Source organism: Camellia sinensis, chromosome 7 (genome assembly GCF_055761805.1).
Source record: "Camellia sinensis isolate YWXY chromosome 7, ASM5576180v1, whole genome shotgun sequence".
Taxonomy (NCBI): domain Eukaryota; kingdom Viridiplantae; phylum Streptophyta; class Magnoliopsida; order Ericales; family Theaceae; genus Camellia; species Camellia sinensis.
In genome coordinates, this window is record NC_138967.1 from 49448142 (window position 1) to 49461352 (window position 13211).

Sequence of the window (13211 nt, forward strand, 5' to 3'; positions counted from 1 at the left end):
GTGAGAGAATTATTAGTGAGGGGATTAATAATGAGGAATTGTTAAATTATTTTTATATAAAATAATAAAATAAATAAAAAAATATAAAAAATTAAACATTATATTTAAAAAAAATTCCCAATATATAAAAAATAAAAAAATTTCTAATCCTCTCACTATTTTCTAATACCATATCTACTTCCTCCTTATCAATCCCCCTTCCAAGGGTATTAGCAATACCAAGGCTTTCTCTGTAAATAAACAAAAACTTTAGTAATACTTTAGTATTACTAGTCTCAATACTCTTCCTATAATTCAAAACAAACGGGGCGTTAGGGTTTGAAAAATCACCACAAACAAACAAACAACCAATAACAAGAAAAGGAAGCTTCTCACTGTGAATCTCATTCCCTGTCCTTTTCCTTCTTTTTGGTAACTCACTCTCTCTCTCTCTCTCATACCCATCTTTTAATTTTTTTTCCCTTTACTTTTTGAATCTCGTCTTATCTTATGGATTATCTTATGGAGAAGAAAAGAAGGGTCACGTTGTGTATTGATTTTTTTATTTTTTTCCCGTCAGTTTTATCTGGAAACAAACAAGGGCATATGATTGTAGTGTGCTGTTTGAATCTTAATTTCTTAATTTCTCAGTGTGCTCGTTATGATTGTGGTGGGTTAGTGGGTGCTTTTCTTGATCTTGCTATTGCTTATCTCTTACTCTCTGCATCCACTCTTGCATTTTTCGCCTCCAAATTTCTGGGTTTTGGGGCTTTTCTTACCATGTCCTTCTAATGGCCTATTTGGCAACGCCAATAGCAATTACTGCTTGAAGAGGCAGTTAATTGATTGCCCAATTGAGACAGTCTCTTCTGTTCAACTGTCTGTGAACACAAAGTTCCCCTTTGATTCAATTGACCCGAAAAACCTAGATTGCCAATTGAATTTGAAGTTAATTAAAGATCAAAACAATTGTGTTGATGGGTTTGTTGAAATGGAAGGCGAAGCGTCTTGTAGCTCAATATCGGGTGCTAGGAAGTTGCAAAATGTGGTTGAGAGGGACTTGATTTTGAGGAATGAATTGGTTAGGAGGTTTGATGTAGTGAATTCATCAGTTCATGTCAAGAAGGGAGGGTTTGATCTCAAGGGTAAGGGGATTGTAAATCAGAGGCCAAGGAATGGTCTTAGGCGACGTCGAAAAGGTCTTGCTGATTATGCAAAAGTTTTGCCTGTTTCTTATGACCCTTCATATGCAAATGATCAGTCACATTTTAGCATTGATCGTGAAGGGAATAATGAGATTGATGCAGTTCACTGCCAGTCGGCTCTGGAGCTGATGCTAATCACTTTAATTGTGAGTGTTGATTTTGATCTTGGTTTGTATTCTATCCATTTTTTTTTTTTTTAATTTCATCCGAAACTTTGCACCTTAACTGAAAAGAAAAAGAAAAAAAGAAGAAGAAGAGGGGCATTAGTGTTTCATTTAGTGAACTCATGTATCTGTGCATGTTGTGTTTGCACTTTCACATTTTGTAAATCAACATAAGTTGTGCTGTAATCTTACACAGCTGAAATAAAGAAATTGAAGAAGCTTGGTGTTGTAAGTGCAATAACTTATAAGAACGGTTTCTTGTGTATGCTATACACGAAAAGTCACAATTTCAACTGATAATGCATATACAATACCCCAGTGAAGACCTTTCTGGTGAAATTATGTATAATAATTTTTTTAAAAACCTTGGCCACTCTTGGCAAAGGGATGGGAAGGGATTTTAAACCATAAAGGGATGTCAAATTCCTTGGTCTTGAAATCCTTTAGTTATTTTAAAAGCAAGGATTCTTTAATTCTCCTAGGGTTTTCAAGGATAGACTCGGAGGTGCCATATGCACGTAGTAAATGCTTTTAAAAGAGTTATATTTTAAAATCCTTAAAATAAAGAACAAAAGTGGAAAAGTTCAGGAGCCCTTCAGATGATCGAAATTATTCATCTATGTGTGTGTGTGTGTGAGACGGCTTGTAAGGGAATTTCTAAAATTTTTTTATTGGTTAAACTCACCCCCTAGGTTAGTGCTTCATGTTTCTTTGACGATACCTACATTTTTATTCTTAATTGATCAAATCCCAAACAACTAGATTTGTAGAATTTGTTGTTTTCTTTCTCTCTGAGTCGTAGATACATAATACAACTTTGGCCTCTTTTTTACTTAACATAGATATAATGCAGATAAACATTGACAATAAAGAAGAAAGAACAAATAAAATGCATTTAAGAAAAGAAAAAGAAAAAGAAAAAAAGAAGTGAAGAGGTTGTTCTGGTTTTAAACAAATGGACTACCACCAATACATATATGGCAAGGGTTAAAGTATAATTTTTATGTCTCTTTTTCAATTAGCACTTTAAACTGTTAGTGTGAATGTTTAAACCTCAAGGATTATTCCTTGTGCTCTCCTCAGGGCATAAGCTTTGCACCCATTTCAAAACAATGTTTTGGACATGAGTTGTCATGAATACTTGGTTGGTGTATCAGATTTTACATGGAATCTTACAGAACATAAATGGAAGCATTCATAGATCCATGCTTAGGTTATTGCTAATACGATGCATGACAATGCTATTGTGTGTGGTATGTGATTTAGATGACGAGGACACTCCAGTTGTTAAGAATTTTGGGGATAGAGCTTCACACGGCTTTCAGTTGGATGGAACTCTTCATGAAAAGAAACTAGCTTAGAAAAGTGAATCATCCTATGAAGGGATAAAGAGTAATGTGCAGAAGGAACTGGGTTATGAAGGTAATGAGAAAAATGCATTCAGAAGAACACGCTGCTCGTGCTGCTCTTTACCTTGAGCTTGAGAAGGAGAGAAGTGCTGCTGCTACAGCTGCAGATGAGGCCATGGCTATAATACCGCGTCTACAAGACGAGAAGGCATCCATAGAAATGGAGGCTTGGCAATACCAGAGGATAATAGAAGAAAAATCTGCTTATGATGCTGTAGAAATGAGCATCTGTAAAGAAATTCTTGTGAGGAGACAGAAAGAGAAGCATTTCTTGGAAAGGGAAGTTGAAGCTTATAGGCAGATGATTCATATTGGAAATTAACAGTTACAAGATGACATTCAGTAAATGGTGAACATACAGAGAGAACAGGCTGATGCTCCAACAGCTAGTGAATCCATTGACAAGAAGGAAATTGTAAAAGATAAAAGTTCAGTTAATGAGGTATTGTCTATTGATAAGCAAAACTGTACACCCCTGCTCTTGGAGAGGAATTATGAATTTCCGAATGGGATGAAGAAGCTGATTTTCAAGCAAGTATATGTAGAGAAATCTATAGTTTCTGGTCTGCAGAAAAATTTGATGTCAGCAGCTGACAATGAAAGATTGAAAATTGACATGGAAGTTGAGTTACTCGGAGAGAGGTTCAGCATTGTCCAGGAACAAAGACAGAAGCTCAACTTCTCTGTGCACTATCAGGAAAGGGAAAAATTTCAACTGCAACTTGTAGAAGATATAGCATGACAACTTCGAGAGATTTGACAGCTAACAGAACCTAGAAAGGCCGTGCACAAAGCTTCTTTGCCCCTGCCATCCTCTAAGGTTTGATGTTAAATTTCTCTTTCATCATTATCTTCATCGATATCAAACACAGTAAGGCTGTGTTTGGATTATGCATTTAGGTAGGGATTTGGAAAGAGAAAGGAAAATGGGAGGAAATGGAAAAAAAAATTATCTTATATTTCATGCAAATTTCCTTCACCTTTTCCTTTCCAAAGACCTATCCAAATCTATTGTCCAAACACAACCTAAGTGCACAAAGTTACAATGCTTACTCTCTTGAAGACCAAAACTTCACCCTCGTCCCAGCTCCCACCACCATACTAATATTCACTACAAACTTATTCCCACTCCTTTCTAATACCTTTCCAAATATGCCATAAGAAATAGATACTTCTAGAGAGGTCCAATCCCCTAAATCACACAGATACTTCAGAGCTACTACCATTCTTCATCATATATCCCTCTCACCCACAAAACTTCTCCTCCGCTTCCCCAATAAAGCTTGATTAGGCATTTCTAACTTCTTGATACCAAGTCCCTAGCCAATAATAGAAGTACAAATTGAGCCCTAGTCTACCAAATGGTTACTTGAATTCCACCTCCATTCTACCCTAGAAAAAGTTGATCCATTGCTTTTCTAATCTCTCGCTGTATTTGGTTCATTGGAAAGAGATGGAATGAAATGGAATGGCCATTCTTTAAGCTCCCCTATGGAATGATTATTTCTTACAATGGTGATTGACTATTTCAGTTGCAATGCATATTTCATTATGTTTTTCAGTCAACCAAATATGTGAATGGATATTTTGATGGAATGATTATTCTATTCGACTCCATTCTAGTGGACCAAACACTATCTTAGTAGCAGTGATAGTTACAGCATACGAGGACCTAAAATGTGTAGGAAAACTCGACAAAGTAATGTTGATTGGATTACTTAGTAAAACTCTACAACCAAGTATAACGGCTAGCGAGTCAATGTTAGATACCTCCTCTTTGCACATGAAGGCTCTCTTTATATCTCCACCAACTAGTTCTTTCCTTCAGTTTTTGTTCCTAAAGGTTCTTCTGGCACTATTTATGTTCCCTGATTAACTGTTGTTGGCTACCAGAATTCCTGTTATTAGCATAGTTTTAAAAAGCCTCCGCAACCATTACTGCCACCTGTTACGACCGCTACGGCGGTGTGACAAAATTCACATCCGTAATGGTTGCCACTGTTGTGTAAAGGTCGTAATGGCCGTTACAATTTCGTTGCCGCCATTACAATCATTACACTTCTATTTTTATTTTATAGATTAGGTATATAAGGCCATTTTTCTCATTTCTCTTTTTTCTAGTTGTTAGAATCGCACAAAAAGAATACAGAACTTATGTCAAAATGTTAGATCTACAAGTTTTGAATGTCCAATCTTCAAGTTCTACAAGACTTGAGTTGATATTAAAGTTAAATGAGCTTACTTCTCTGTCTCTCTCTCTCTCTCTCCAATTACCTTTTTATTGAAAAGCTTTCATTAATCTCATTTGATTCTTTGAATATTAACTTATATTATGTCTATATTTGCTCTTTGGTCCAATTTATTCATTTGGCCTTTGCCGCCATTACGATCATATGTTTCTATTTTTTTAATAATAGATTTTGTATACAAGGCCATTTTTCTCTAGTTGTTAAAATCACACAAAAAGGATATAGAACTTATGTGAATATCTTAGAGCTACACGTTTTGAATGTCCAATATTCAAGTTTTACAAGACTTAAGTTGCTATAAAAGTTAAATGAGCTTACTTCTCTCTCTCTCTGTCTCCCAACTTTCATTACTTTTTATTGACAAACTTTCATTAATTTCTCATTTGATTCTTTGAATATTAATATATTATATCTATATTTGCTCTTAGGTTAAATTTATTGAACAAAATTTGTATATCATGTTAAGTATTTTTACATTAGTATGTTTATATTTTGTATTATGTATGTACTTATGGTTATGAGATTATCATTTTTAATATTAAACATGTTTCGTTTTTTCTTCTTCTTAACAAGTGGCAAGTTATCTACAAGTATAATTAGCGAAGTAAGGAAAATTAAATACGTCCAACAATAGGAAAAATCCCTATAGTGACTTAAACATCACATAAAAATTAGTAAACATATTCGATCATATTTAAAACTAAACAAAACACAAGAAAAATCATTATAAAACTCACTGAATGTGATTTTGAAATAAAAACATGTTTGTCAGTATGTTTTCCTGAAGTTGTGCGAAGAACCAAAAAATTTATCGATCCGATCGATTGCCACCACTATTATGCTACGGTCGTTACTTTCCGCAGCTGCATCGACTTTACTGTTACCATTATGGTAGCTGCCACCTTTACTTAAAACCTTGGTTATTAGGTAATGTCAAAGAAAAGGTTCTGTCAAAGTGTAGCTTTAGGAGTTCACAAACACTCATAAAGTATGAATTTTGTTGCTTCGTAAATACATATAAGCTCTTTTTGGTTCCCTGGAACAGTCAGGTAAAACGAAAAAGAAAGGGAAAGGAAATGAAGAGGGAAAAAGAGGAAGAAAAAGTAAAACCATAAAGAATCCATTTATTAGAAATGTGAATTTGATTGGATTGCGAGTTTCCTGCATCCTTTTCCTTTGGTGGTTAGTCATGTTTCCCCATTTTCCTCACTGTTTTATAATGAAAACTGGGTTACTTCAAAACAAGAAAATTCCCTTCACAATTTTCCAATACAGCCAAACAAAGAAAAAGTAAAATTCCATTTGATTTCTTTTTCCTCATAATTTGCAAGTCTCAAAAAGTATTTGAATGCTTGAATATTTTCATCTGCTTGGAAATTATTATTTTAGATAAAAAAGTTGGGCTTAATTACCTTGTATTTGTTACCTTTAGGGTTAGTCATCTGGGCTGAACGTATTGGTTGTCTTCAGACATTCGCTTCATCCATAGATCTGCTGCATTCATTTTAACAGGATTGTGGGATCCTCTCTAACAAAAGACATCATCATCGAATGCAGTTCGCTGGATCATTTTCTTGGGTTCCAAGAATTGCTGCAACAAGCGGATAAGAGGTATGTAGTTTCTAGTTTTCTCTCATTAGTGTTGTAAATCCCTTTTAGCCACACAGTACCAATGTAGGCGTACCACTTGACAAATAGGTCTTCATGGATGGCACTGGTTCAATTTGTTGTATGAAGTTCGTGAAAAGGCAATGTGTTATGACCAGATAGTATTTATTATTTATTCATTATAATTTCTTAAATTTCATTACACACACATTGAATAAAATCATATCAATATTATCAAAAATGTTATACAACAGCGGTTTATGTTTCAATCATTTGTTACTTTCCCTGTCATTTCTAGTTTTGCCTGTAATCACATATGCGGCATGAATTTTAGAATCTCAAAAGTAAAAGATTGCTTTGATTTTTGCATTTGGGTGTTGGTTGTATGTTCTCGAGTATGTAAAAAACATTATGCATTTTTGGTGTAGTAGTGCAAATAAAATCCAACATTTGATGGTTGATATACACAGTTAAAATTAGAATAACCAAACCAAATTAAGCCTCAAGTCCCATCAAATGGGGTTGGCTACATGAATCATTCTTCTCTATTCGGCTCTATCCAAAGCCATATCGTTAGTCAAATTAAGGAGATTTAGAGCATCTCCAACGGTAGTAGGCATTTTACCTATCTAAATATTACTATAAAGTATATATTTTATTTTGCCTATCGACTGTTTTATGTTTTTACTCCAATTATGCTCTTTATTTTAGCTATTTATCCAAATACTATTAATTTTATAGAATGCCACGTCAACAACAAAGATGGAGGGAAATGATCCTAATGATTGAATACATTTTGCCTAGCGTTGAAGGCTAGCTACATGTAGCTAGTGAATATGAGTTGAGGCAAAATGCCTAATCATATGCCTAGTGCATTGGAATTGAAAAAAGTGAATCACACTAGGCATTTTAACTAACAAGTATTATATGCCTAGTGCATTGGAGATGTTCTTATATCTCTATTTACTACACTAATCCACGTCAATCTAGGTCTGCCGCTTCCCCTAACACTTCCATCTACTGTCACTGTATCGCATCGCTTCACTACTGCCTCTGTTGGTCTTCGTTGTATATGATCAAACCGTCTCAATCTGTTCTCCCTCAACTTATCTTCTATTGGTACTACTCCTACCCATTTTCGAATATACTCATTCCTAACTTTGTCTTTTCTAGTCTTGTCACACATCCACCTAGGTATCATCATCTCAGCAGCACTCATCTTATTTACATATTGTTTCTTACTTGTCCGACATTTCGTCCCATACAACCTCACTGGTAAAATAGCCGTTCTATAGAACTTCCCTTTTAGTCTAGTAGGTATTTGTTTATCGCACAGTATCCCAGATGCACTCCTCCGATGCCTTAACTCTATAGACCACATTTGCTTCAATCTCCCCAGCCTTTGTGATAATTGATCCTAAATAACAAAAATATTCCCTCGTAGGTAGTGTCGATAATTAAAAGAAAGAAAGACTCTAACATTAGCGATTACTTTTTTTCTTTTCCTCTCAACACCAAATGTATTTGCAGTTATGCTTGATAATTTTGGATATAGAGGCATTTGTTAGCAGAGTTAGGTAAACATAGTGGTGTAAAAATGCTAGGCCCACTTGGCTCTCACCAAAAATTGGACTGGGCCAGGGCGGCCTAATTCCAAAAAATATAGGCCCAAATCCATGGGTAATCTGGTTTCGGGCCTTAGGATTGACTCTTTTTTTTTTTTTTTTTTTTATATAATTTTTTTTTTCACCAAAATAGCTTGCAAGTGATGTTGGGCGTCAGGGCTTGTCTAGATCAGGCTCGTCGAGCTGGGCCTCAGGCAGGCTTGTGGCTGGCGGGAGGTAAACCTAGGGCTGAGCAAGGAATCTATATAATCCATAATCCGATCCGGTCTAGTCCAATCCGGTAGGATTGGATTGATTTTTTGAATCCGTGCTTCGGTTCTGGATTAGAAATTTAAAAATCCGCAGGTTACGGATCGGTTCTGGATTGAACCTCACGGTTCTAGATTGGAATCGATTCGGACCGTATACATTTAGTCTATATTTATATCATTTACCCTCCCACATAATATCATTTCTTGTTTCATATAAAAGGTGAACACTAACCCTAACGCCGCTCAGCTCACTCAGTCTCTCACATTCTCATCTCTCTCTCTCGGTACTCTCTCTCTCTCTTCTCTTTCTCAGACACTCTCCGATCATCATGCATCTCCGATCATCCATCTCAGATCTTCAACCTCACACACCGCTCACTCACTCACTCATTACCTTTCACACTCTCATCTGTCTCTCCCCGATACTCTCTTTCTTCTCTTTCTCAAACACTCTCAGATCCTCCATCTCTAATCATCATCCATCTCAGATCTTTAACCTCACGCTGCTCACTCACTGCCTCTCACACTTTCATATATCTCTCTCTCGGAACTCTCTCTCTTCTTTCTCAGACACTTTCAGATCTTCCATCTCCGATCATCATCCATCTCAGATCGGTAGCTGTAGCTGTAGCTGTAGCTCTCTCTCTCTCTCTCTATATATATATATATATATTATATTTTATTTTTGAGGGAATTATGTTCTGTTTGTTGATTTTTTTAACCCCAAATTTGTCACATTTGATGAATAAATCTGTTTGAGCTCTCTCATTCTGTGTGTGTGTGTGTGTGTGTGTGTGTGTTGATTTGTAAAAAATCTCTGTTGATTGTTGATCATTGTGTGTATATCTCAGATTATTGTTCATCTCTGTTGATCATTGTTTATCTCAGATTGTTTTTCTGTTTTTATATAGGTGTGTATAGATTTGTAAAAAGATCTCTGTTGATTGTTGATCATTGTGATTGTATCTCAGATTATTGTTCATCTCTGTTGATCATTGTTTATCTCAGATTATTTTTCTGTTTTTATATGGGTGTGTATAGATCTGTTTTTATCTTTCGATTTTTTTCTATTTTTAAGTAAGAGATACCTGTATCATTGTTTATTAATCAGTTTGTATCATTGTTAATCAATCTATTTGTAAGTAAAATTTTTTATCAATCTATCTGTACGTAATCAATCTGCCATACTTGTATCATTGTTAATCAATCTATCTGTAAGTAAATTTTTTTTATATGGGACATCTGTTTTGGTATTTAATTATGGGAATCCGAGGTCCTAATCCGATCCAATCCATGTTTAAATGGATTGGTTCGGATTGGTTCCATGATTTAAATGGATTGGATTGGTTTCAATTTTTCAAGAATCGTAGTTAATAGATTGGTCGTGATTTTACCCCAATCCGGACTAATCCGAACCATGCTCACCCCTAGGTAAACCTAGGTGAATAGTTGTAAGTCCTCTTGTTTGAGTCTTGTATTATTGAATTTTCTTAGTGGATTTTTGTTGGGTGTTGAGACGTGCCTTTTGGGTTTTCCACTTGAAATCTTGGTGTTTTTATTGTGTGTTTAATCATTTAAAGGCTACAAATTGAGTAATTAATAAGAATTGTTATTAATTCGCTTATTCACCCTCTCTAGGTAAGTCAATAATAGTTGTCTGGCTTTTTAGATAAGTCCAACATTTATACTAGGCTCAAAAATAAAAATATTTTTGTTAAGACTTGATAAAAAAATGAGGGTCCAATCCAACTTACCTAAGTCTAAACTTTGAACTTAAGGGCCCAAAAACCCAATTGTAAATATTTGAAAGTAATAGACTGCTGTTTTACAAATGTATGAATTGTTTATAGAATATTGCTGATTATATTATTCTAAAAATTTTTATTTTCAAAGTTGAGTTGATCAAATCTTACTTTCTGACTAGGTCACAAGAAAATTTAATAGATTAATTATTTTAATGGTATGTGAAAAATCTTAAATCCCCGAGATATTGATTTGTGATTATATACCAATTTTAACTAGTAAATAACAATACCAATCAAACAATCAAAGACAAATTGATACAACGATTTTACGTGGAAAAATCACAATTGGAGCGTCTCCAATTGTGATAAAAATCGCTGGCAAAAGTCACAAAACAATCCACTAAGAAGGCATAAATGAATTACATAAGTGTAAACGGGATTGTCAATAACAAAAACTAACAATATGTTAGATAATCTAGATTGTACAGTTTTAATTAGTAATTTCCTTATTAAAATATTATGAACTAGTTTAGTGAGAAAAGTTATAACATGTTTGTAACGGAATTGTAGCAGCTCTCAAATTTGATAAAAGGATTTTTCTTAATATTGAATTAAAACCTCCATCTGGAGAATCTTAGCTTCCAAACTAACCCAGATTGGTCGATGAACCTTTATGTCTAGGTGCTTGTAGGGCATTTTTGGAGGGATGTGAATTTTTGAATTGCATATATTTGACATTAAGGTAACGTTTGGGAATTTAGCTTTAGTATAATTAAAAATAAAAATAAAAAAAAGGTCAAAAAATCGAAAGTTAGACCTTACATGGAACTTAGCTTTTAAGTATTAAACTAGCTATTGTAAAAACCACTAATAAGATTCAGTACACAAGAAATGTGAGACTTACAATTTAGAACTCACAATTTATCCAGAATGACAGGGTAATGATTGAGTTTGTGATAAATCAAAAGTTGACATGTAACACGTCATATCATTGTGGATAAATTCTGAGAGTATTATTCAAAATGATGAATGTGTCTTAGTCTCAGAGCATGCACCATTATTAGTAAAGTTTTCTTCTTATTGGTAAATGTGGGATCTAACTAATAGCCTCTTGCTATCCACTGGAATCTGCAACACTTCCTCCACCATAGACACCGTCGTCAATAGCTTCTTCAGCAGTGGGGGGCTGCTGCTCAACAAGGCCAGGGATTGGCTTTTCCATGATTGGTCTTCCAATGGTCAAGATATATAGGATACGGTAAGCACACCTGATTCACATTTTTAATTTGAACTGAGTTTGCTTTGCAATTAGCCATTATCATACAAGGGAGGTGTCTCTGACTGAGCTTGTTGCTGAGTTGTGACATGATTATTTGTTGTTGATGAAGGAAAATGAGCTCTACAAGGAAGGAAGGGTGTCAGAGTTTATGGACCGGAAATTGATACCATCGGCTGTCCTTGATCAAGTACAATTGTGCGTACATATTAGGATAATGTGCGCCGAATATGATCCAGAACTACGACCCACCATGGGTTGTGTTTACTCAATGCTGTCAGAGAACCATAGCAATAGCAGCACCCTATTTGAAGAACCGATGAGAGATGGATCATCATCAGCATCATACATAGCTCGAAATTCGGGTGAGTCCAATTCCCATATCTATTCTGTTTAAAACTGATCATAGTGCTACTGCTCCTTCCAAGGGCCCTTTACGTTCAATGATTTTCCTCTAATAATTTCTTTATACTTGACAAAATCGGGACTTACTAGCTTTATCTAGTCCAACTGGTGTTTTTTTGCATGAGTGTTTGTGGAACCCCATTACATAGCAAAATTTTCACCTTCTGTACCTCAAATCAAAATATTTGTAAGCTATCTTGCACTAAATCAAAATATTCCTATATAATTTATTATTTGTTTCTGCTTCTCCTATAATGTACCCTACACAAAATATATAATTTTGTTACAAAATTTCTAACATCAATTACAAAATACGTAATCTCATCACAAATTAGTTTAACAAAATGTCCAAAATTTTGTGATTAATGTTGCAAAAGTTTATAGTTTAGTTATGACATTTTTTGTTACGTCGATTTGTGACAAACTTAGCATTTTAAGATTGATGTTATAAAATTTTATGATAAAATTATACATTTAGTGGTACGATGCATATGGTATGCACACCTAAAGGAGTGCACACCATAGCATTTTCGAAAGAATTTTTTTTTTTATTATTTCTTGTGTGATGTTTTGGTATGACTAATCAGTCCTTTTTAGCTATAACTAAAAAGGATTTATTGATGACATTTGTGGTAATAAACAAAAAAATCACAAATGTCATAACTTGTATATACATATTTTAGCCTGACCCTATATATATACACATACATAGACCTCCTATATATATATATACACACACAGGCCTACAAAATAAACAACTATTGTGATGAACTTCACAGACTCAACTAAAGTGGAGAAGAGAAGCTAGTTCCACACCTGTGGGGGTGTAATTTTGGCCTTGTCCTCGGGCTTCGTGGACTCCTGCCAAAAATCAGGTCAGGCCAAGCCAATCTTGCGAAATCTCGACCTAGGCTCGAGCTCAAGCCCAAGCCTTGGGGAGATTCGGGCCCGACAATTATTTATTTATTTATTTTCATTTTTTTCACTAAAATTGCTTTAAAATAAGGTTGGACCTCGATTGGGTTGGGCCTTGGGTGGGCTTCAGAGTGGGCTTGGAGCGGGGTTGGGCCGATCCAAATAATGCACGGCCCATGCCCAAGCTCGGGGTTTCGATTAGGGATCGGGCTTTAGCTTGGTTGGGCAGCTGACAAGCTTTGGGTGGGCTTCAGGCTGGGTGGACTATTTTTACACCACTACACATTATATACTAGCGATTGACACACACGATGCGAGTGCAATTTAAATAAATGATAAAAAAAAATTAAATAATACAATAATATATGTAGTGCTCAAGT

At 35.0% G+C, this 13211-nt stretch overlaps 1 protein-coding gene across 9 annotated transcripts; it reads left to right on the plus strand.

The window, feature by feature from the left end:
* Window positions 1-373: 373 nt before the first annotated feature.
* LOC114306843 (uncharacterized) lies at window positions 374-12129 on the plus strand. Of its 9 annotated transcripts, none has more exons than XR_014335301.1 (5): window positions 374-1330; window positions 2615-3577; window positions 6439-6617; window positions 11387-11493; window positions 11624-12129. XR_014335301.1 is itself a non-coding variant. In XM_082877884.1 (2 exons), the coding sequence occupies exons 1-2, from the start codon at window positions 971-973 to the stop codon at window positions 2707-2709; spliced, it is 477 nt and encodes a 158-aa protein (XP_082734010.1). In that variant the 5' UTR covers window positions 480-970; the 3' UTR covers window positions 2710-3466. The 9 variants fall into 9 exon arrangements, 1 of the variants encoding a protein (XP_082734010.1); XR_014335303.1 differs by having other exon boundaries at window positions 6564-6617; XR_014335302.1 differs by having other exon boundaries at window positions 6519-6617; window positions 11624-11816.
* Window positions 12130-13211: the final 1082 nt, after the last annotated feature.

What these genes read in the sequence shown, in the direction of transcription:
- LOC114306843 (XM_082877884.1), top strand. Translation starts at nt 971, where the DNA reads ATGGAAGGCGAAGCGTCTTGTAGCTCAATATCGGGTGCTAGGAAGTTG. An exon ending in GAGTGTTGATTTTGATCTTG is followed by an intron (nt 1,353 to 2,614) that starts GTTTGTATTCTA and finishes TATGTGATTTAG; the next exon opens with ATGACGAGGACACTCCAGTT.